Raw genomic sequence first — 25,091 nt, forward strand, 5'->3', positions numbered from 1 at the left:
CCCCCAATTCATTCTAAACCATGGCTGAGATAACCCCCACTACGAATCTCGTTGTAGAAATACCAGAGACGAGAGTCCGACGTGTTATGCGCCATAACACCAAAAGCAGAACGGTTATCCAAATAACAAGGAAGTGTACAACACTTGCGTTAGTCCTGGAGCTCTATATCTAAATAATATCAAGTAATACATAGATATCTATATCATATAATACATATTATCACGGCCAAAAGCTGTGTGCGCCTCCAGACGATATTATGAATTACAAACGACTTTGTCGGGTTCTGCGACGTCTCTGGTTCTTCCACTTTCACATCAATCTGAAGTAGACTGAACCGCGCGCTGCCTGCTGCCGGCTGCCCGCTGCCGGCTGCCGGCTGCCAGGCTGTGGTGCTTCGCGGCGGTGGTGCCTCGCGGCAACCGACGGCATGTCGCAGTTCATGTACTTCAGGGAGTCAAAGCCAAAGTTCCTTTCCCCCAATTCCTTCTCAACCATGGCTGAGATAACCCCCACTACAGTTTCGTCGTGGAAATATAAGAGACGTCAAAGAACCGACAAGAAACACTTGCGTTACAGTGTGTATTCACACACACACACATGGCGCTCGCACGGTCGTGTCTCATTGGCGGGCAAAGTCTCTGGGCGGGCCAGGCAGAGTAAGGGGAGGAGCTTATTGCAGTGTGACGACATAGGAAACCACATTCCGAATCAGCGCGCTTGAGCCTTTTCAAAGGCGAGCAGAACACCTAGTTCTCGTTTTACACCGAACGCAAGTTTTAGCCACTTGGGGACCATAGGCAGGCTAGGGGAACTCATATTTATGTTAGAAAACCTCATAAAGTGATTTTCATGCCATGGCACCTTTAAGAAACTGTGATGTTCAGATTAAAGGAGTAGTGGTTCTGATGTTTAGATAATAGCACTAGTGGTTCTCATATTTCGATTATAGACCTTGTTGTTCTCATATTTAGATAAAGGGCAAGATGTTCTGATGGGACTAGTGTTGAATGTTTAGATTAAAGTACCTGTCTTTCTGATGTAAGCCTATTAGTTCAGATGTTTGGATTAAGGGACTAGAGGTTGTGATATTAAGATTAAAGAGGTAGTGTTTCTGATATTTAGATTAAAGGAGTTCTAATTAGTTGTTTCTATTTGTGGATAGTGGCGGAGGGATGGATTTGATTTAGATCAAACAAAGCTTTAGGTTTGGTTAATTAGGTATACGGTGAGGGTTAATCTAATCCCTGACTCAAATTGCTGTCAGACAGTGATTACTATTTTCATTGCTCTGTGGAAGATCAGTGTATTTGAATGGAAGGTGCTGACCAGTGCATTTGTATCTGTAGGCTCTGGGGTGGAGAAAGCCATCGGAGAGGCTGTGGTGCAGATAGATATGGTCCCTGGGAAGGATCGTAAGGTCAACGTCAAAGGTAAGACAAAAAAACACAACTCCTAGAAACACACACACATTTACATTCAACCACAAACACACACACAAACAGAAACCCATACATTTAAGACAAACGTATACGTACATTGTTGGCATATTTGTGTTTATTATTAATTGAGCATCTTGCAGATATTGTACAAACTCCCATTGGCTATTTTAGAAAAACCTTAAACAAGGAATTGGGCAGAAATGATAAAAAAATAAAGCCAGAGGCATGGCAGCTCTAAACTATGTGCTGTTCACCTGCTCCTCATCATGTGCTGTTCACCTGCTCCTCACCCATGTGCTGTTCACGTGCTCCTCATCATGTGCTGTTCCCCTGCTCCCCACCCATTTGCGGTTCACGTGCTCCTCCTCCATGTGCTGTTCCCCTGCTCTCAACCAGTGATTGCGGTGAATGACATGAAGTGGAAGACCTCTGGGATGTTCCGGCCGTTTGTGGAGCTGAACATGGCCGGACCCTTCATAGCGGACAAGAAGAGGAAGTTTGCCACCAAGTCAAAGAACAACAGTTTCACTGCCAACTTCAACGAGGCCTTTCAGTTGTGAGTAGCTTTGGGGCCTAACTCTAGCCACTCCCCTTGTCAGTACCACAGCTGAAATATTTAATACATCCATTTATATTAGTAATCATTTATATTTGTGTGCATCTTACACCACAAATGCATAGAAAGAGTAATTTTACATATTATTCAATTTACAATTCACAATCTAATAATTTATTTGTATCCTAAAATAAACATTCTGTAGTGCTTTTGAAGGCACCCAAAGCACTCTTTATATGTTCATTGTCAGTATGTGAATGTGAATGTAGCACTGCAGCCAGTAACAATGGCTACCACAGTGTAGAGGTGAGGAATGATGCTGTTGAACTGGAGACCAGGGTATGATTAGGAGCCATTTGAGTGAAAGAGACAGTTTGTGATTTGGGCCAAGACATGGATTTGCACCCCTACAACTCTGATAGTGAGCACAGGGAGGACCTCTGTTAACGTCTCATCACAAGGATAGAAAAAATACATGTAGATATATTGGTTCACTTCTTTGACATTGATTTCTTTATTTAGTATTAATTTGGTCACTTATTCCTGTTGAAAATTCCGGTTTTTAGTTCAACTGAAAAGCAAAATGGCCGCTCCTAATATGAACCTCTCTACCGTCCTCAAAGCCTCCTGGGGAAGGAGTCCCCCGACTGCTACGAGCTGCAGCTGGCGGTGAGGGACTACTGCTTCGGCCGGGCGGACCGCCTGGTCGGCACAGCCGTGGTCCAGCTGCGGGACCTGGCCGGACGCAAGACGGCCGTGTTCTGGTGCCCCCTGGGGCCGCGTATCCACATGGACGAGACGGGCCTCACGGTGGTCCGCATCCTGTCCCAGCGGCCCGCCGATGACGTGGCCAAGGAGTTTGTTAAGCTCAAGTCTGACACGCGTCCCGTGGAGGAAGGCCGCTGATTGTGTGTTTAGGATGAGTGGAAACGCCTCACCGCGGTTCTGGTGGCTGCCTTTGACAGCGGGTGTCTGTCAAAGTAAACTTTATTGTCAATTTCAAAATATGTGCCAGACATACAGAGGAATCGAAATTGCGTTTATCTCTGACCCACGGTGCAATAAGAACAAAAGGATAAAATTTGGTAACATAAGATAAGTACAATTTACAATAATAATAATAATAATAATAATAATAATAATAATAATAATATAATAATAATAATTTATTATATAATAATATATTATACATAATAATAATAATAATAATAATAATAATAATAATATACTTATTTACGTTCCTTATTGAGCAGTTCAGTCAAGTTGATAGGGTGTAATGTGTTGTGTTTAGGATAGAGTATAGATTTGCCCATGTTTTTCAGTGCCAGTTGGTTGGAAATGGTTCCAAATATTATAATGTAACTTTGTGGATGCATATCAAACAAAACCTTTAACGTTCACAAACAATGACAATGCTATCACAGCATATTGTTGTGATGGTTAATCTAACCAATGTGAAAGTGTGTTATAGCTTACGTTATATATTATCTCATGTTGATGATGTGCCAAATAATGAAAGTATCCATCAATGTTCAAATATGTTTACTGTGGTTCTGTGATGTGGGGTTAGGGTCTGTCTGTTGTATAGATGGGTTTGGGTCAATCTTTCTGATTTAATCCTAACCCTTTTGAAAATGTGTTCAATATACTCACACAAAAATATTTAACATTAATATATCCCTTTGTTAATCTTGAGTCCGTATCCGTTTGGGATTTCTAATTTTTTGTGAAATGGTGCATCCTATGCCTTGTTCTGTGTATCTCTGAATCCTGATGCATAGGGACTTAAATAATGTGAGATCTAACTTTTTGTTTTGTTTACAAACTCTACTGGTAATATTACTAACAATGCAATGTTCATAATCCTAAACTAAATAATTTCTTGCATTTCTGCAGTAGCTGGATTTATTTATATTATTCACTCAATAAACAAACCGATAACCTCACGTAGCCAACAAGTAAAAACGAAGGCACCTAAACGGGGACTGCAGTATTCTCACCTATCTCTGGACAGTAGCCTACCTGAGAACAAGAACAACGATGGTGTATCCATCTGTCTGCTGCAGTGATTCAGAGTCTCTACTATCCTTAAGTTAACCTGTACCGTTTTCCGTCATAGCAATACCTCCAAATGTGTTTCATGGATTAAATAACTGGAATACAAACTATCTAGACTGATTATTTTAGCGGTGCATTGTCGGAGGAGGGCGGAAGGAAGGAAAGGGGGTGGTCGGCCCGAGGAAGAAGGAGGAGTGTGACGGAACGAACGAAACATCACAAATATTAAAAGTTTAAACCAAAACTCGACTCAGCTCCTTCTGCACCGCTGGGCTAACGGTAAGCGCATTGTCTCTTGACCTTGGGTCGGGTATGGAGGGGGATATAGATAAAGGTTGTCGAAACAGTGGATGAAGAATGGAAAAGTGACTGATCGGGTGTATGTATCACATTGTAGCGGAATATGAGGAAGGCGCCGAGACAGGAAGCTTTCTCCTCCTCACGTTCATTGTGCATCTAAGAATCTCTGAGAACTTCTGGTTCGTTTCACTAGGTATTTGATAGAAGGTGAAACACCACGTCGCAGAAGCGACCGAGTTGCACGCCTGGTTTCAATGAGCCACACTATGAATTCACTTTGAGTATGAATTCTATCAATTAAGATTGACCAATCGAGAAAACGTCATCTATAGTGAGTAAAGGCACGACATCGAGTGATGATTCTCGGAATGCGGAGAAATACAGATAAAAAATTACAGACAACTTTAAAGAGCATTTTCAGCACAGCCACTCATACTTATTTTAAATAATCTCAACAAACAATAGTATAGTACTAGGCTACTACATAAAGTAACACTGTTGCCCAGATGTGGACTGATGTTTCATCGTAATGATCTTTCATAAACTGTTCAAATGTTTGCTTTCACAAAGTGTTCCATATGGTGTTCAATAGTTATTCTTGTGAGGTAGGGGGTGAGGATCATGGCTATTGGGTACTTGGTTGAGGAATAGAGACTAGGTGGTTAGAAGGTAGCAGGTGAGGGCTAGGGGATTAGAAGGTTAGAATATTGTAGATTAGGAAAGTAGGAAGAGGGTATTGTGTTAGGACCGGGGTTAGGGTGAGAGAATAAAGGCCTGATGGTAATGATCTCAGCATATAGGGTTATGACCATGGTTAGGGTGAGAGGATGAGGAGGACTAGATGTTTAGGAGGTGAGAGGGTCTGGTTTATTTGAGGAACAGCCAACATAAAAGATCAACCCTAATGTCAGGGTTAGGGTTACCCTTATAATCATTTCAGGGTGTTATCTAGTCAACAGAGCGGAGGAGACCACTGACTCTGGCTCTGTGACCCGAGAGATCAGGTGAATAATTCAGCGTTTGATTGTTCGGGAGCGCTAGAGTGTTCGGTCTGGCATGGTCTGTTATGAAGGGACAATGGAGAAATGACTGCCTGATTTTCCATGTCAATCGTGACAATTTACCACATAACTCCAAAGGGTCTTGAGAACACATGCAAAGATTTCAGTGTGATTTCAGTGTCACAGTGTCACCAAACCTCACGATTCTTATTTTAAAGTAAAATATTTTATGTAAAAATAAAAAAACGTATATTACGGTACATGTTGGAGTTAGGTTGCCTAATCCAAAGATGTTGAAACTCAAGTTCCTCATTCCCAGGCATAACACAGAAGTGAAATAGCCAACCCCTATCTCATACCGAGAGCAACTAATATATCAAGTATCTTGCCATAACATAGAGTAGCTCCACCAACATAGAGTAATTAACCCCAACATAGAGTAACCAAAGAGCATATCTTACACCAACATAGAGTAACATACCCCAACATAGAGTAATTTACCCAAACACAGAGTTACTAATCCCAACCTAGAATAACTAACCCCAACATAGTGTGAAAGGTCAAATGCAGGCCTACATTGGTAGAGGCTAACAATAGAAGGTGTGATAAGATAAGCACAATACGGGGAATGCTGCTGCTCTGGGTCATTGTGAAGAAATGGATGATTTGTTGCGTACTGGTCACACAAAATTACAAAAGGATACGCGTATAGATATTAAATAATACTGCTGTCAATCTTATAAAGTAAAGAGATAAAGAGAGTGTGCTGAATGTATATTAATTTATATTTGTGACTTCCTGAATACTACTAGTATACTACTTGGGTTTATATATTTGATTCTATGTAGGTCTCCTTGTTAAAACAACAGTTTTCAAAAACTTTTTTTTAACCTGCAACACACACACGCACGCACACACGCAAGCACGCATGCACGCACACACAGCCTTTTATGCAACCCGAACAGATAAAACATTCAAGCGCACTGTTATGTTTTTCGCTCTGCTGCAAATAATGGTTAAATATCGAAGTGTAACATTATTATAAGGAGTTACTTTACTGCTTTGTTCCTGGATGGTGAAATGGGAGGTGGGTTTAGGGAGTGGGAGTTAGACAGTGGTCTAGTGTGGAGGCTGGTTCCAGTTAGGATTAGGGAGTGGAGGTTAGACAGTGGTTTAGTGTGGAGGCTAGTTAGGGTTAGGCAGTGGTGTTAGGATTATTTGTGTCCAATGGAAAGGTATTAGTGGAGGCAGGAAATGATGCTGAACAGAATATTAGTCTGAGTAAGGGGAGAGGTGCAAGCTTGGTTTTATGAGGGAAAAATACATCATAGGTCACTGAATCAACATACTCGGTCACTGCTTGTATCACAGCTATTTAGGGTGCAGTTCTCCAGCTGTTCTCCAGCTGTTTTTGGACACGCTGCAGTGCAAGTGACTTTGTATACATAATACTGGTATACTATGTGTCTTTTTGTATCAGGACTGTTTCCTTTCTTTCATTGATGGCATTCCTTCTTCCTTGCACTTGAGAGAGAGAGAGAGAGAGAGAGAGAGAGAGAGAGAGAGAGAGAGAGAGAGAGAGAGAGAGAGAGAGAGAGAGAGAAGAGAGAGAGAGAGAGAGAGAGAGAGAGAGAGAGAGAGAGAGAGAGAGAGAGAGAGAGAGAGAGAGAGAGAGAGAGAGAGAGAATTAAAAATATATCAAATATTATATTTCACAGATATGATGAGCGGTGAGTGAGGCCAGAGGACAAAATGTCGTTCTTCGGTATGACCTGGAAGAGGAACAGAGAGACGGGTAAGCCATTAGTCTGTTTGATGTGCAATGTGATTGTTAAAGTCTTAACTACTCAAAATTCACAGAACCTTACTGTATGAATTCCGAGGCAGAAGGCAATTGTCCAAATTCTTCAAGTCAATGTCCAATCACAGACAGAGGTAACAAACCAGGCAGACGGGTAGATCAGGCAGGCAGGGTCAATCAGGATGAATATTGCTGGTAGGTTAGGCGATATACACTAGACAATCTGGCAGTATATGACGGGGAATAAGGAGGGTCATCTGATTCAGGTGTGGAGATGGGCAGGGCAGCACAGGTCAGGAAGCAGCCATCTTGGGTGCACTAGGAGGTGACTGCAACAAAGGTGGCGATCATCTTGGGTGAACAAAGGGCTAGGGGCCAAACCGTCTACAACCGTGACATAAAGGAGAAGTTCACAGATCTAACACATTGAGCCTTAATTTGGGTTGGTGGGATATACCTTTAAATAACCTAGTTTAAAGTAGCATTCTCAAAGATTTTCATGTAAATATAAGTCACAATCTATCACCAAATTCGGTTAGACAATGGTGATTGAGCATATGGCCCAAAGCATTTTGCATTTGCAGCATTATGAATGTTGCATAACTGGGTGTCAGTTCATATCATGGCCAGAGTTGTAGCCAAATATGCCAAAACGGAAATCTTATCTTTCGAATTCAATCTATGTAATTCGATTTTGTTGGAAGGAAAAAAGATGCCATAAAAATGGCCAAACACTGGCAGTTTGTCACACCTTGCAAAAGTTATTAAAAAGCTAATATTATATGTGACCTTAATAAAGAAGAAATACAAAAAATATATTGGAAACTTAAGCTGCAGTAATTTAAGACGCTTTCCAATACCCCAACGATAGGCTTCATCTGTTGAATCAGCAAACTGTTCCGTTAAACATAAAAACTTGTCTCATGGATGGCTTTGTGTTGACCTCTGACATCTGTGTTTTGACCAACCAGAGTTTGAGAGAAAACTTCGTGCTAATGACCGAGAGTACAACCTGTCCTTCACGTATGCGGTGAGCATCAGTCTGTATCACTACGGTTTTGTGTGACTGCATGTGTGCTGTATGTGGTTTGTCTCTTTCATTGTAAATAAGCTGTTAAGTTGAACTCTAAATCACATGCACACACACACACCCACACACGCACGCAAACTAAAAGGTTCCTACAAGTGGAATGGTGTTAACATGGTTGCTCCCTGGCCCTCAGACCAACGGCATTAAGACCTCGAAATACAACTTCTTCACCTTCCTGCCACTCAACCTCTTTGAGCAGTTCCAAAGGATCGCGAACGTCTACTTCCTGTTCCTTCTGCTGCTTCAGGTACCACCCCAAAACACCCGCACCACAACATCTAGTGGTGTATCTCTTTCCTCTGTCTGGGAGTCAATAACGCTGACACAGCTGTACGCAGAGTCACAGACACGTGGCTTCCTTGTTGTATATAGAGGAAGATCAGGGTCATAAATTCATTATTTGTGTCATTATAAACAATATTATGTTGATTTTGTTGGATCAGTTCCACTCAATAAGGCAAAGCAAACTGGGCTGAACACTCGATGTGCAACGGATGTGTACATGCCCCCAAGTTTAAGGAAGTCAGAGGAATTTAAGGAAAGTTGCGCAAAATGTGTTTTTGCGTGTGAAGCGGGCAGTGGGTGGAAGCAGGATGTGTAGAACAGGGTAAGTTAATCAGTCAGAGGTTGCAAGCAATTAGAGCAGATACTAAGAACACTAATGTCTGAACACTGGGGCACAAGCTGGAACACACGCACACGCACACAACCACGCACGCACGCACGCACGCACGCACGCACGCACGCACGCATGCACGCGCTATTCAAGCCTCGCCCCAATATGCCAAATATGGACAATTTATTTGTGTGTTTGTCTTGATGATCCCAAAGATCTCCTCCCTCTCGTGGTGCTTTCCTGGTTCCATATGGTTGTGTAGCTTAATATGTGTGAGTGTGTGTCCTGTTTCACTATGGTTGTATAGTTTGTTGTGTGTGTGTCTCCTGGTTCACTATGGTTGTGTAGTTTAATATTTGTGTGTGTGTGTGTGTGTCTCCTGGTTCACTATGGTTGTGTGGTTTAATATGTATGTGTGCGTTTGTGTGTAGGTGATCCCTCAGATCTTCTCCCTGTCCTGGTTCACCAGCGATGTGTAGTTTGTGTGTGTGTGTGTGTGTGTGTGTGTGTGTGTGTGTGTGTGTGTGTGTGTGTGTGTGTGTGTGTGTGTGTGTGTGTGTGTGTGTGTGTGTGTGTGTGTGTGTGTGTGTGTGTGTGTTATTATGGCTGTGTAGTTTAATGTGAGTGCGTGTGTAGGTGATCCCTCTGATCTCCTCCCTGTCCTGGTTCACCAGCGTTGTGTAGTTTGTTGTGTTTCTGTGTGTGTTTCTGTGTGTGTCTCCTGGTTCATTATGGCGGTGTAGTTTAATGTGTGTGTGTGTGTGTGTAGGTGATCCCTCAGATCTCCTCCCTGTCCTGGTTCACCACCGTCGTGCCGCTGGTCCTGGTGCTTGCTGTCACCGCAGCCAAAGACGCCACTGATGACATCGTAAGATGTGTAGACTGTGTATATAATATGAAGTATTTATTTAAATAAAGTTTATTTATGTAGTGTATCCTAAAGGCCAAGTTACACAGTGTAACACAAGTTACCCTTCTGTGTTAGCACATATGCTCAATGTGTGGAGATCCACGTCATTATGCAGATACATGTACACTCCCCTTCTGCCGGCCTTGGATCTACGCAAACATTAAGAATGTACTTTAAGTATATATACACTTAGATGTACTTTCAGTATGTATGTGTATACAATGTGAAATGTGTTTGTGTATGTAATGTTTTACATTTCTAGCTAGCATTAATGAATATAATGTATATAATGTAGGATTAACCCTATCCCTAACCCAAGTATTTATGTAAATGATTTATGTAATGTGTAGTATTAATTATGTTGAGCATATAATGTGTGGTATTAATGTATAGAATGTGGAGTGTGTAAATTATTTAGATAATGTGTAGTAATAATGTAAATAATATATATCATGTGTAGTATTAATGTTGTTCTGAATATAATGTGTAGTAATAATGACGTTTTGTTTATTATGTCTAGTACTGATGTTATGTATATAATGTGTAGTATTAATGTAAATAATTTATTTAATGTGTAGTATTAATGATTTTATGTATATAATGTGTAGAATAAATGATGTTATGTATATAATGTCTAGTGTAAGTGTTGTTATGTAAATAATGTGTAGTATTAACATACGATATATGTTGGGTTCTAGAATCGCCACCGGAGTGACAACCGAGTCAACAACCGTAAAGTCGAGGTGCTCATCGATGGAAAGTAAGTTAATTCACCTATTTGTGTGTGTGCGTGTGCGTGTGCGTGCACGTGCGCGTGTGCGCGTGCGTGCATAACATGCATGGCTTACGCCTCGTGCCCACTGCACCGTCAGTCAACGGACGTCAGAAGGCGTGGCTGACGGATGGGGGAGTAGTCTTTGCAGATGCATCCGTCAGCCAATCAAATCGGTTCGCCGGGTTCTTCCCGCTTCTTCCTGCTTGTTGCGAGGCAAGATTACCCGCTTTCCCACTTTCCAGTATCGTCAGAGCCCGAGTCGCGTCACAGTGCTTAAATTTGCATACGCGATCTGATTGGATGACGGATCCGTCGCTGCCGAAAAAGTTGAACATTTTTCAACTTTTTGACGGTGGCGAACGCTCCAGTCACTGACGGATCCACAATGCATTGCGCGACCGTCCCCATTCAAAGTCAATGGGCAACGGACAACTGACGGAGGTAGTGGGCACGGGGCGTTATGCTTTATGTCCCACCCCACTAAACCCATGTCCAATACGTTACAGTTAAACGAAGTCACCTAATGTGTCTCCTTGACTCCTTTTGTGTCTCTTGTCTCCTTGTTCCACAGGTTGTGCAGCGAGCGATGGATGGACGTCAAGGTGGGCGACATCATCAAGCTGGAGAGCAACCAGTTCATTACGGTCAGTGGATGCATATTTACATTTATTATAATGTTATAGATATTAAACAAACTTCTGATTAGGAGTCAGTCAGGCTTGATCATGTTTTGTTATTTATGAGTTAGTTATTAAGTTATTGAATGAGTTAAGTTAGGACACTTTGGTAAAGTGACCGGCTGTTTGTTGTCCTTTCAGGCCGATCTTCTCCTGCTCTCCAGCAGTGAACCTCTCAACCTGGTCTACATCGAGACCGCCGAGCTGGACGGGTCAGTGTGGGTCTATAGTGGCTGTGTCTGTTCAGGGTCTAATGTAGTTTGTGTCTGTTCACGGTTTAATGTAGTCTGTGCCTGTTTTCTCTTAGGTGTTAAATGTAGTTTGTGTCTGTTTTCTCTTTGGTATTTAATGTAGTTTGTGTCTGTTTTCTCTTTTTGTTTAATCTAGTTGGTGACTATTGTCTGTTTTCTGTTCAGTGTTGGATTTGACTCTGCACACTGAGGTCATTGGGTCGTTCTATCAGTTCTAGTTCAATTGGGATGTTTCCTCCTCTCCCAGGGAGACAAACCTTAAGGTGAGACAGGCTCTGACAGTGACTGGTGCCCTGGGGGATGACATCAGCAGGCTGGCTGGCTTCAATGGTAACACTCGCATGCATGCACTCACGCACGTACTCACACACAAACACACACATCAACGCACACACGCAAGCACACGCTGTGTTTCACTGGTTTCATAGTAGTCCTACAAAATGTACCCTTATGTCAAGTGTCCTACAAGGAGATGCATCCTAAATATAGAGTGTTATTGCCTTTAACTCCCTTAATAATAACTCTCTCGCTCTCGCTCTCTCTCGCTCTCGTCTCGCTCTCGTCTTCTTCTTCTCTCTCTCGTCTTCATCTTCTCTCTCCCCCTCCCGTCTTCTCTCTCCCTCTCTTTCCCTCTCACTCTCACTCTCACTCCGTCTCTCACTCTCACACTCTCTCTCTCTCTCTTAAAGGGGAGGTGTGTTGCGAGCCCCCCAACAACCGTTTGGACCACTTTACCGGTACGCTGCTGTTCGGCGACCACAAGTTCTCCCTGGACAACGGGAAGGTCCTTCTGCGGGGCTGCACCCTGAGGAACACCCACTGGTGCTATGGCCTGGTCCTGTTTGGAGGTAACTGCTCTGGGTGCTGTAGATGGATAGAACGGATGTTCACAAGTCTGTTGTTTATGTGTTATGTGTCCTGTCCGGAGCCCCAGAAGTCTAGCTGACTACGACATTTTCAGATAATAGGGATCCTTTATAAATATATTGTATATAATATTTCCTAGATCTATTTATTATATATTTATATTGTATGAATGTTCTATTTATCCTATTTTGCTGCGGAGATAATTAAAAAATGGGTTTAAATTGATGGGTTTCTTGATGAAGGAATGCACATTTATTTTTTTATTTTTCCGATATAATAGGATAACAAGATCACGTTTTTATAATCAGCTATTTTTTCCTCAACCAACTTTGAGTCAACCAACACATTAAAATTACTGATTATTATAATTATTGATTCTCATGGTTCTGATGTATTTATTTGAATACTGGCCAGTGCTATTGATCCAATGCAAGAGAACAATGACGCTCAAACAAAACGCAATCTAATCAAACTAAGTGGGGCTAGCTAAAATGGCTGATAGCAGCTTGTTTGTCATTCAGAAGGACCCAAACCACAGGTTTCAACCGGAGAAGCGGTTCTGATGAGAAAACATTTTTCCCTTCCTCCTTTTCTTCTTTCCTCTGCTCTCCTTTCCCCTTTCAGGTCCAGACACCAAGCTGATGCAGAACTGTGGGAAGAACAGCTTTAAGAGGACCAGTATCGACCGTCTGATGAATGTCCTCGTTCTCTGTGTGAGCCGTTTGCTTTCGTTCTGATATTTATCTGTAACATAGTTCTATATTATATATATATATATATATATGATATTGATTTATTGACGCACATTAGATGAAAGTTTATCTGTTATCACTATTATCACAAAATTGGTTATGATATATTGATGCATATATTGATAAAGCCTTGGATGATATTACAGATTGGAGTATAAAATAATGGCATTTTGTATTCGATTAGTAAACATTCTATAATTTATGAAAATGAAATCTTTAATAAGGCAAAGAGAGCAGAAACAGGTAGTATTAGTCGTCTTGCTCAGGTGGGGATCCAACCTGGGACCCTTTCTGTTCAGAGTCTATAGACTGTAAAGTAGTCAATCCTCCACTAGACTGTAAAGGAGTCAATCCCCCTCTAGACTGTAAAGGAGTAAATTCCCCTCTAGACTGTAAATTAGTCAATCCTCCTCTAGACTGTAAAGGAGTCAATCCCCCTCTAGACTGTAAAGGAGTCAATCCCCCACTAGACTGTGTAAAGGTCTTAACCGACTGTGTAAAGGTCTAGACGTACACTAGACTTTGTGAAGGAGTCAATTCCCCACCAGACCGTAAATCTAGACTGTAAAGGAGTCAATCCCCCACTAGGGTAAAGGAGTAAATCCCCCACTAGAGCGTAAAGGAGTCAATCCCCCTCTAGACTGTAAAGGAGTCAATCCCCCAATAGACTGTGTAATGGTCTTGACCGACTGTGTAAAGGTCTAGAGACGTACACTAGACGTTGTGAAGGAGTAAATTCCCCACTAGGCTGTGTTAAGGTCTAGACATACAGCTCTATACCTCTACATCCTGACTGGGTTCCCATGCCTCCAGATCTTTGGCGTCCTGGCCCTCATGTGTGCCATCCTGGCGGTGGGGAACTATCTGTGGGAGATCAACAAAGGATACCAGTTCAACATCTTCCTGCCCAGAGAGGACGACTCGGGGGGCGCCTCTTTGTCAGCCTTCCTCACCTTCTGGTCGTACGTCATCATCCTCAACACGGTGGTCCCCATCTCGCTCTACGTCAGGTCAGTAAGAATGGGTCACATAATGCTCACTGTGGGTCCCTGCGCACGCAAGCCCAAAATGTACTGGCCCACTATACAACCAGTGACTTGGACAATTATTCGGCCCTCGCATTAAATGGATTGACTGGCCCAATTCCAATTTAATACAATTATTTATTTTGAGGCACATGCTTTATATGATGTGTCAAGTTATTAGTGTAGTTGCTACTGCAAGCACACCTACTGTTCTTTGTAAAGGTCCCATGGCATGCTACTTCATGGATGCTTTAATATAGATATAAGTGGGCCCCTAACACAGTTTTTGAAGACGTTCCCAAAATTCAGCCGTGCTGCAGAATTACAGCCAGTTGAACACTGAGCTTTCCCCAAACGTGCCGTTTCGGTGTCGGTTGCTTTAATGCAACTAAGGAAGAGAGAGGCGGGTCAAGGAGGAGGTTGGGGGTGTGGCCCTGAGCAGCTTGCGGCCACGGTAGCATGCGCTCTGTTTACAGTGGATGTATCACAATGGCCGGGCGCACACAGCCTTTGGCCGTGTTCTGTAAATATTCTAGAACACTCCGGGTGCTCCCGCGGGAGACCTGGAGCTCTATATCTAAATAATATCATGTAATATATAATATCACGGCCAAAAGCTGTGTGCGCCTCCAGACGATATTCTGAATGAACAACTGTGTCGGGTTCTCCGACGTCTCTGGTTCTTCCACATCCACCTCAATCTGAAGTAGTCACATCAACATATCAATATAGGCGGGCCAAAAGCATTGCTGTTTTACCGACCTGATACGGCAAGAGTCAATCGATTGGTTAGCTCCACTGGTCTGGATACGTCACCCCTTGTTTTCTTCTGATTGGTCGTAGTGTTATCCAATGTGTTTTATCCAGCGATATTTTCAAATGCATGCTTGGTGCCGCCCCTCGAGTTGGGCCATTTTCATTATTTTTTTTGCCAGGACCCTACAGCTTTCTAGATGTGGATCTGGATTTCCAGGCTAAGCCTCCCTCAATTTACATCATAAAAATGACACAATGATGATAACAAATGTTACAATGTCTCCATTTAAAAAAAGTGAACATTTATTGAACTGATTATATCGGCCTGATTATATCGGCCAACTGATATATCGGTCGATCACTTATCTATATCAGATAATACATATTATCACGGCCAAAGCTGTGAGCGCCTCCAGACAATCACAAACGACTGTGTCGGGTTCTCCGACGGCTGGTTCTCCCACTTCCACATCAATCTGAAGTAGGCTGAACCGCGCGCTGCCCGCTGCCCGCTGCCCGCTGCCCGCTGCCCGCTGCCCGCTGCCCGCTGCCCGCTGCCGGCGGCCCACTGCCGGCTTGCAATAATCCCTTTCACCTCCATGTCGCAGTTCATGTACTTCAGGGAGTCAAAGCCAAAGTTCCTTTCCCCAAATTCCTCCTCAACCATGGCTGACATAACCCCAACTACATTCTCGTTGTGGAAATACCAGAGATGTCAAAGAACCGACGTGTTATGCGCCATAATACCAACAGAAGAACGGTTATCCAAATAACAAAGAAGTGTACAACACTTGCGTTACAGTGTGTGTGTAATCACACACACACACACACACACATGTGGCGCTCACACAGTCGTAGCTCATCGGCTCATTGGCGGGCCAAATTCTCTAGGCTGGCAAGGCAGAGAAAGGGGAGGTAACTTTGCCCCTTATGATGACATATGGGGTCAAATTCCAAATCAGCGCGCCTGAGCTTCTTTTTTTTCAAAGGCGAGCAGGATACCTAGTGCTCTTTTTACACCAAACGCAAGTTTTAGCCAGTGGGGGATGATAGGCAGGCTAGGGGAACTCATATTAACCTCATAAAGTGAGATTTTCATGCCATGGGATTTTTAAGTTTTATTTTTTCGGTTTGCCTGGTTTTTGTGCAGTTAACTGATCCTGGATACTTTCATCTACAGAAACCATTCATTCTGGAATGCCAATCACCCACAGAAACTTCATGCCTTATGCAAAATATGTTTTATTTAAACATACACTCAGAAGTGTAAACAACAACATATTTACATGAATGAACAAAAAGCCAAACAGATTGACGGTCTTAGCAGACTCACTGAAGGACCCAGAGACCAGCCTCTCTTGGTGAACATGGCACACAGCAATGCCATTGAGTCTTTTTTGCATCATGGTTGATCGCAACCATGTGTCTTCAATCTGCGTAACCCACTAAAACTGCGCTCTGCCTCGGCGCATGATAGGGGCCACCACCATCAACAATCTCACTAGTGTCTCTACCTGATCAAACAGCCAAGGACTTCAGGAGGCATTCCTTTCAACGCATGCCCAGCATCTGCAGTTGTGTTGACCTTGTACTTGTTTTTAAACATGGCCAGTTGGACTCTCAACTCTCTCTCCTCTTTCAGTTCAGGATATTTGCGAACTGTTGCATCATTTGTAATGGGAGTAAGGACTGAGTTTTCCAGCTATTTAAATGTTTGAATTAGGGATGCACCGATTGTGAAATTCTGGGCCGATACCGATACAGATGTTTAAAATAACAATTTGGCCGATAGCCTATGCCGATGTTTTTATTTTGTTGTTGTTGTTGTTGTTGTTGATGTTGTTATTTATTCCCCCTTCGTGCCAGGGAAACAAACCCTAACCCCGCATGCACGCACGCATGCAGACACGCACCTCGTATACACGCACACACAATGACACAGGGAGAGGCTTTTATGAATTGTATGAAATCAATCTATTTATTTCAACAACCCGCTATCAACATCAACGTCAAATTTATTTCAACGTGGGCTTAGGCAAATAGGCCTTAATGCGCCGAAAACCGATCGCTATTTATTTTACTGAACACAGCCTGCATGACGGAACTAGACACGTCTTTAGCATATGGAAACTATGGCCAAAAAAATAACTACCACGGTATTGTGGTAACCCGGTGCTTGAGGGTTCCAGGTACGAATGACACGTGTAGTCAAGGTTTCAAGCCGTAATCTGCATTTATTATAATAAACCGGGGTATACAGGGTCCACATGCATATGACTTAGGGTCTCCGTGAGCCTCTAGTTCGTTGTCGCCCCGTGGGCTTCCTTACTCTCCTGCGCTCCCGGTGCCTTCTGTCTGTCCTCGTGGCCCTTTTAAGATAGCCTCCGCTCCTCCCGGCAGGTGTCCCCCAATCACGCTGATTGGGGAGAGAGAAGGGGTGCTCTCTGTCGCCAGTCAGTGGGTGGCGGCGGTATATGCCGTCGACTACCGCACCTCGGACCCGCCCGGGCCGAGGTTCAAGGGGCGGGATGCCACAGTATGTCTTTTTACTATTTATTTGTTTTTTATTTATCAGCTTAGAAATACTCGCCAAAGACGTTGACGTCGCTTAGCAACTGAGGCTGCTTGCGGAGTGATACGACAGAAAAATCTGCCGCCCATGCGCACGTGGTTTGTTTAAAAAAATGTTTTTGTGAAAATGTCGGTTGTGTGGAAGTATTTCACTGTCTCGGAGAAAGATCAGCATATGCAGTTTGTAAGACATGTTCCAGTGACATTTCAAGAGGAGGAAGCCTGCGTTTTACCAGCAATGTTTGTCGCCTTTTGTAGGGACAGTGGGGGGGTCACTATGAATCTGAGGGGGTCATATCCCCCCCGTCCCTAGTGCCATCTGCGTGCATGCTGTCCTGATTGGCCGGACAGGCATTTCACTTTTCATCAGAGCGCTATGCAGAAAAAAGTCCCAGTACTGCCACTCTAAACTCTGTTCACAGCACAGCCTCACATTGAGGTTCCATACCCACCACCATTATATCAACTAGATACAAGGAGCAAAACTTTGCCCAACCAAAATGAGCTAGTGAAAGAAGGAAAGAAACATCTAAGAGTAATCAAGTCGATGTTCCAAAACTCACAAACACACAAAAGTGGCTGCACCACGCAATTTCTTGTACAAGTGTCATTCTATTTTAATTTATTTTGGCCGGCCCTCCTGGCATTTGCCCAAAGCAAGATGTCCATCCTGTCCCTGTGTACAACTAACACACACAGCCCTATTACGGACTTAAAGGAAAAACTCCCCGAACCCAGAAGGAAGAAACTCTGAGACGTATCACAGATAGAGATCCCTCTATGGTCAGGGTGGGAAGCAATCTGAATATGTCGCGCTGTATGTACCCTTTTCTTGTGACTGTCGTGCCTGACCACCGAGCGCCCGTCCACCATAAATGTCTTGGCCGTGCTTCCAGTGAGCACATTAAACACATAGCGAACCCATAACACTCCTCCTGGCAGAATCCAAAAGTCACTTTTTTTTAAGTATAGTCCTATCTCTACCCACGGGAACGGGTGGAAAAGTGATGTCACAGTTTGACTTTTACATTTAGCTGTAAAGTACGCAGTAAATACAGCTCAGGGACACAGGAAAATGTCAGAGACGCCGCCCTACTCTTCGAGAGCCACACCCACATGCAGGACATATATATGCCGGGATTGGCTTAAAATAATAATGTGATGTATTGAAAGATGGTCAACCAGAATGTTTTAAACTCTTAACGGCAGCACACACTTTCCCCATTTAAATTTTCTCCAAAAATATGTAAATAAAGTGATGGATGGGGGGTCCTCCTGAGGATCATTTTAAACTACTAAGTCCAGAAAAGGATATACAATAACACGAAGGAGTCAATTCCCCACTAGGCTGTGTTAAGGTCTAGACATAGACCTTAACAATGCGATTTCACAGAAAACATACTGTATTTCATGATAATGTGAAGTACCCTTAATTGGAATTTTAAGGGGTTGTGTTTCCAATGAGTGCGCTCACAAGGTCAATGCTATGCAGTTGCACTATACAGTAACTTCCAGCATGGGTGTCTGTACGTCTGGGTGTTCTTAAAGGTGCTCATAGGGATGGCTAGCAAGGCAAACATGAAGCCTTCACCCAGGGGTCTAGTTGTAACACATTGTTACAACCTTTCATCATGGGCTTTAAAACGTTATTGAGGGCAATTTCACCTATTATGAAGCAATTCTAGTAGTAGTAGCAAAGTCCAATTTCCAGACTTTTCTGGTGGTAGGTCAAACAAGAAAGAAAAATAGATTGTGGACCAATTCCTGGGTCTCAAGAAGAGGACAGTGTTTGCTCTCTGTCCTTCGAAGGGAACTGGAGGTAATTATTGTGTTATTAGCCAGTGCTCAACAAGCCGTACCTTGGTTTCATTGTTCTATTCGACAGCATCCCTCTTTGTCTTCTCCCTGTTTCGATATGTGCACCAGAGAGCACTCTGTCATCCTATTGGTCAACGTCAAGGACCGCTTCATAGGAGTTGTCGAACTAGGCAGAAAAATGCAAACAACTTTTTCATTGTGTTGTCGAGGGCGTACCAGACGCCAAATCGCAAGCTTTAATGACATGTCCCATGTCCCGACGTTCAGAATTACTGGAGACACTAAACGATTGTCTGTGACGAAAATGTGTGCCCTAATCAGGCTGAATTTGTCTGATCCTGGCATCTATAATAAGTTCCAAAACAATAATATATATACATTTAATAATACATTTAACAAAAATATGTCTCTGTATTTATAGGAATGTACCTGTTTTCGTGAAGGCTGTTTGAAGGCTGTTTTCCTAACCCCCCCTGGGGGAAGAAGGGACAGGCCAGGGATCCAACTGATAGTGCACGGCCAAAAAACCCTTTTATGACATCTTAAAGAGGATCAATCGATAGATTACCATCTGGTTAACAAATGCTTTCGTTCTATTGGGGGACAAAGCGGCACTCAGAATCCTGACAGAAGTGTATAAGAAGTCTGTGTTTTAGCAAAAACATCGGACTTGGGGTTGATTTCTCATGCAGGGGACTTGGCTTGCAGGCCTCTTTGAGCGACGCGGGTTGCTTCCAATACAGGGGACTTCCCCTTGCGGAGCTCCTTGAGAGACGCAAGGGGAACTCCAATCTTAGGCCTTGGATCATTGTTTGTTTGTTTTATGGATGATTGTTATGTTTGTATCATTGTTTGTATGTTACTGTACCGTTATTGCCCAACTATATGACCATAATTGTTAAAAGCTCAGATGAATCTTTATTCTACTGAGTTTACATGGATTGTGTTTGACTTGGGTTGACGGAATTCCCACCACAAAAATAACTCCTCAAAACTCAATAAATAAAAACGACACAACATGTTGTGAAACAGTGAAGAAGAGGTAGAGCAGTGAAGTACACCAGTGGTGGATAGAGCGGTGATGGGTTCTGTGATCTGCTGGCAGTGTGGAGATCATCCGGCTTGGGAACAGCTTCTACATCGACTGGGACAGGAAGATGTACGACGCCCGCAGCGACACGCCGGCCGAGGCCCGGACCACCACACTGAACGAGGAGCTGGGCCAGATCAAGTACATCTTCAGCGACAAGACGGGAACGCTCACCCAGAACATCATGACCTTCAACAAGTGCACCATCAACGGAAAGACCTACGGTGAGAGAGAGCAGCTGGAGAGCTCGGACCCCCAGTACAGTACTAGTCATCAACTAGTGGCAGCCCCCCCTCCCCCCCTTCAGTGCAGAACTAGTCTTCTGCTTGTGGCAGCCTTCAACCCGCCCCTCAGCACAGCACTAGTCCTCAACTGGCGGCAGCTTCTCAGTTCAGTAGTCTTCTACTGGTGACTGCTCCCCCAGTGTTTACATGACTGGTCTTTTGTCCCCCCAGTTCAAAACTATTTTTCTACTGATGAAGCTCCCTCAGTACCATTGTAGTTTTGCATTTGAGTTAACACTCGTGACAGCATGATGACAAATTTTTGATTGTCTACACTTTTTGACAGCAGAGGATTGGGATTAATGTTGTGCGTTCATCTGAGGATACACTGGCAGCGTTGACCAATCATCTACAGTGTTCATGACTCCTATGTTAACATTGTAGGTAGAGACATCAGAGGATCAACAAACACAAACCAAAAGGGGGTCTCACGGTCTAAACTGGGAGCCTAGTTCATTGACATTACACATTTTCGTTACAGTGGTGATCAAATGCAAACAAACCTAAAGCTAGTAATTAATAAATGTCGATACGGTAAAAACTGACTAGGCTTAAGGGGTTAATGTAGAAGTGTTTTTGACTCCTGTCAGAACCCACATCTTAATAGTTAGTATAACTTTAATTTTACTTTAACACTAATCCACCACCCTGGTATGTGTCTGCAGGTGATGTGTATGACTACTTGGGACAGAGACAGGATGTTACCGAGGTGAGTTCCCTGCTCATACACGGCTTGATGAGTTCAAACTAAATTCTTGGGATGTTTATGTATTTCATGTATTGACATGTTGCCCTGCTATCTCTTCCTACAAGAACACTGAGGTGGTGGACTTCTCCTTCAACCCCCTGGCCGACCCCAAGTTCTCCTTCTACGACCATTCTCTGGTGGAGGCGGTGAAGCTGGGGATCCCCGAGGTCCATGGCTTTTTCAGGCTGCTGGCCCTCTGCCACACGGTCATGGCTGAGGAGAAGAGCAAGGGTACTTTTGAAAAAATAAGATCATCTTTGTTAACAAAGCCAAAAACTGAGTTTAATGTCCAGAGATCCAACAACACACATGGGGCCCAATTTAACAGTCTGAAACGCAAGTGAGAAGCGTCAAGCGCAAGTAGCTTTGTGGGCGGTTCTATGGCGATGTCACTATTTTACCGGCGCAAAAAATGACTCTTGCGCCCGGCGCATATCTAAAAAGGGTTGGTCTGAAGTAGCCTAATTACCCGTAGGTGTAGTTTGGGCGTAACGTGCAATAAACCAATGAGAGTGCCAGCTCCCATCCCCTTTAAGAGCCATGAGCGCATTTGAATCTGACGAGTTGATATTTTGACAGCGCGTCTGCAGTCTCCGAGGAGACAGATGCACATTAATTTCAAACTTCAAATGGCTCAGTTTATGGCAGAATAATATGGCCTAATTAACACATGGAATAAGGTTTTCTTCAACAACTTCAGAAATACTGAGTCCTCAAATAAATTTCGGCAAAGAAAACGTGTATGATATAACATATGATATGGTGGTTCTATTTAATGATATACGCAATACATTATCAACATCGTTTCTTATCAGTATTGTATGCATTATCGTTATCGACTTGTGTTCCTAATATGATGTCTCCCCCATTAATATACATTGCCATGGACTGTATTATGTGTTACGTTATTAGTTTGCGTGTCTAAACAGATGGACAAACACACACGCGCCCGCATTCATTTATTATTTTACACATACACACACGCGTGCCCGCATTCATTCATTCTTTTTAACACTCACTCGCGGTAAAACAATGTTTTCTCACAATCAAATACTCATCAATCCTAAAGGTTATGGGCATGTACACGATGTCTGTGTCAAGAAAATATGTGTTTGCTGTACAGTGTTTTCAGATGCATTGATTTAAAAGTACAACTTATTACCGCTGTATCAGCTGCTCTTTCCCAAATAATTGACCAAGAATGTTATTTAGATGAGATGAGATGCAACGTGTATGCGCGAGGTGCACAAGCAACATAGGGCTTTAGTTGCAGCAGTTCAGTTTTTTTTTGTGGGGGGGGGCTCTGCATTTACTCATGTCAGAGAAGTTCTCAACCGCTGATTTTGTATACAAAAGTTGTACAGTTTTATATAAATAATATCTCTTAAAAAATTGCCTCGGCGACCTCATAGCTGGCATGATTTTAACTCCACACTTGGCTCAGGATGAGGAAGAGGGGAAGTTAAACTCTAATGCAGGCTGCCACAGGAAGTAACATTGTTGATCCTCCAGACCAGCTGGCGTACCAGGCGCAGTCTCCGGACGAGGGAGCGCTGGTCACCGCCGCCAGGAGCTTTGGCTTTGTGTTCCGCTCGCGGACGCCTGAGAGCATCACCATCGTGGAGATGGGGAGCAGCAGCGCTACGAGCTTCTCGCCATCCTGGACTTCGACAACGTCCGCAAGAGGATGTCTGTCATCGGTGAGGTGTCAATCAATCAGCAGTTATCAGTGTCATCGGTAACGTGTTGAACGACAAGATAACATAAGAAATAGTGCTTAAAGATGTGTGTGCATGTGTTTGTGTGTGCCTGTGTGCGTGTGTGTGTTTTGTGTTCTCCCGCGGTTATCTGCTTCAGTCCGTAGTCCCGAAGGGAAGGTGTCTCTGTATTGCAAAGGAGCCGACTCCGTCATCTTTGAAAGACTGAACCCTTCCTGCAGAAAGCTGATGGAGGTCACCACAGAGCACCTCAACGTAAGCCTGGGGCGCACATCACAGCTGCTGTAATATCTATCGGTCGATCGATAGATATTACAGATAGATAATATTATATATATATACTATAGTATTTACTTAACTATAACTAACAGAATATCTATCTCTACATCTAAGCAAGTGGATACTATAATTCTAGGTCGATTGATATAGGTAGATGGATATGGATTGATTGATTGATATATTGAGAGTTATAGTTAATTAGATATTATAATTCTAGGTAGATGGGTAGTGGCTACACAGATGCTTTCTGAAGCGTCCCCATGCGTTTGGTTGACAGGAGTTTGCTGGGGACGGTCTGCGGACGCTGGCGTTGGCCTACAAGGACGTGGACGAGGACTTCTTCAGCCGCTGGAAGCAGCAGCACCACAAGGCCAGCACCGCGCTGGAGAATAGAGAGGCCCAGCTGGACCAGCTCTTTGAGGAGATTGAGACGGACCTCTTGGTGAGCCATTACACGGGGAATTACCTGCCGGCATGTGGAGGTAGCGCTCTACCTCAGGAGGTAGAGCGAATGGCTGGTGTACCCAGATGGTTGCTGGTTCGATGCCTGGCTCCTCTTAGCTGCGAGTGTTGAGATGTCCCTGAGCAAGGCACCTCACCCTGACAGCTCCTGACGAGCTGGGTGTGGCCTCGAATGGTTGACACCACCGTCGGTGTGTGAATGTTTGTAGGAATGGGTGAATGACAATATTGTAAAGCGCATTGAGTGGCCACTGGTTAGAAAAGCGCTTTCTAAATGCAGTCTGTCTACCATTTACTTGATACTAAAGTTCAGATGAGGGTTTTGATTATAATTGAATTGATAAAGGGCTTTTCAGTTTAGAGATCTCAAAGTGCTGTACATTGATAAAACAGAAGATGCAAGTCGAGCTAAAACAATGAAACGCTTCTGGGAACTTACTAAATGCCTTCCTAATATACTGCACATGTCTTTCTGCCAGTAGGTTGAGTTAAGCGTCAACATCCCTTGGAATTTACGAATTTACGAATTTACTGACTACATCAGTTCATGGTCTCAACAATGAGTTTAGCCGCTACATAATGTTGCCATTATAAACTGCCGTATCGCTCAAATGTGTCACTGAAGACTGACATAATGTATGTTTAGAACGTATGCCCACGGCCCCCATGAATGTCCTTAAATCAACTAGCATGTGACTATTATAATAATAATAATTATTATTATATTGTTATTATGTATCATGTTTCCCAAGTTCAGGTAATACACAATTAATTCCCATGTTGAGGTAATACACAGTTAATCAATTTGTTTAGGTCAAGATGTGAATGCATGAATATCAATAAGGTTAACTAAGTGTTTTGGGTAGTTACTCGGGGCGACGGCGATTGAAGACAAGCTTCAAGATGGCGTGCCCCAGACCATTGAGCAGCTGGCAAAGGCGGACATTAAGATTTGGGTTTTGACAGGAGACAAGCAAGGTAACACTTCTACATTAACCGCTTAACCCTAGACCCTCTGCACTATCCCTAGACTCTACAACAACCCTAGACTCTCTGCACTAACCCTAGACTCTCTACACTAACCCTAGACTCTCTGCATTAACCCTAGACTCTCTGCACTAACCCTAGACTCTACAACAACCCTAGACTCTGCACTAACCCTAGACTCTCTGCACTAACCCTAGACTCTCTACACTAACCCTAGACTCTACATCAACCCTAGACTCTCTGCACTAACCCTAGACTC

At 43.4% G+C, this 25,091-nt stretch overlaps 2 protein-coding genes across 2 annotated transcripts in view; both read left to right on the forward strand.

The window, feature by feature from the left end:
* Positions 1 to 3,100, forward strand: part of LOC130384915 (protein unc-13 homolog B-like) — a 43,631-nt gene extending 40,531 nt beyond the window's left edge. Inside the window, exons 26-28 of the mRNA XM_056593315.1 lie at positions 1,348 to 1,431; positions 1,837 to 1,996; positions 2,620 to 3,100. Of these exons, the coding sequence (XP_056449290.1) occupies positions 1,348 to 1,431; positions 1,837 to 1,996; positions 2,620 to 2,902 (527 nt within the window). The 3' untranslated portion in view covers positions 2,903 to 3,100. The remainder of the gene's footprint in view (positions 1 to 1,347; positions 1,432 to 1,836; positions 1,997 to 2,619) is intronic.
* Positions 3,101 to 7,059: 3,959 nt separating this feature from the next.
* The window catches only part of LOC130383716 (phospholipid-transporting ATPase ID-like), a 28,199-nt gene continuing 10,167 nt past the window's right edge, over positions 7,060 to 25,091 (forward strand). The window contains 19 exon segments of the mRNA XM_056591464.1: positions 7,060 to 7,150; positions 8,128 to 8,186; positions 8,380 to 8,493; positions 9,632 to 9,730; positions 10,471 to 10,532; positions 11,119 to 11,191; positions 11,366 to 11,436; positions 11,723 to 11,805; positions 12,165 to 12,323; positions 12,967 to 13,055; positions 13,908 to 14,104; positions 20,370 to 20,578; positions 21,304 to 21,347; positions 21,452 to 21,617; positions 22,899 to 23,009; positions 23,012 to 23,086; positions 23,244 to 23,359; positions 23,661 to 23,825; positions 24,712 to 24,823. Of these exon segments, the coding sequence (XP_056447439.1) occupies positions 7,108 to 7,150; positions 8,128 to 8,186; positions 8,380 to 8,493; positions 9,632 to 9,730; positions 10,471 to 10,532; positions 11,119 to 11,191; positions 11,366 to 11,436; positions 11,723 to 11,805; positions 12,165 to 12,323; positions 12,967 to 13,055; positions 13,908 to 14,104; positions 20,370 to 20,578; positions 21,304 to 21,347; positions 21,452 to 21,617; positions 22,899 to 23,009; positions 23,012 to 23,086; positions 23,244 to 23,359; positions 23,661 to 23,825; positions 24,712 to 24,823 (2,047 nt within the window). The 5' untranslated portion in view covers positions 7,060 to 7,107.

Source organism: Gadus chalcogrammus, chromosome 6, assembly GCF_026213295.1.
Source record: "Gadus chalcogrammus isolate NIFS_2021 chromosome 6, NIFS_Gcha_1.0, whole genome shotgun sequence".
Lineage (NCBI taxonomy): Eukaryota > Metazoa > Chordata > Actinopteri > Gadiformes > Gadidae > Gadus > Gadus chalcogrammus.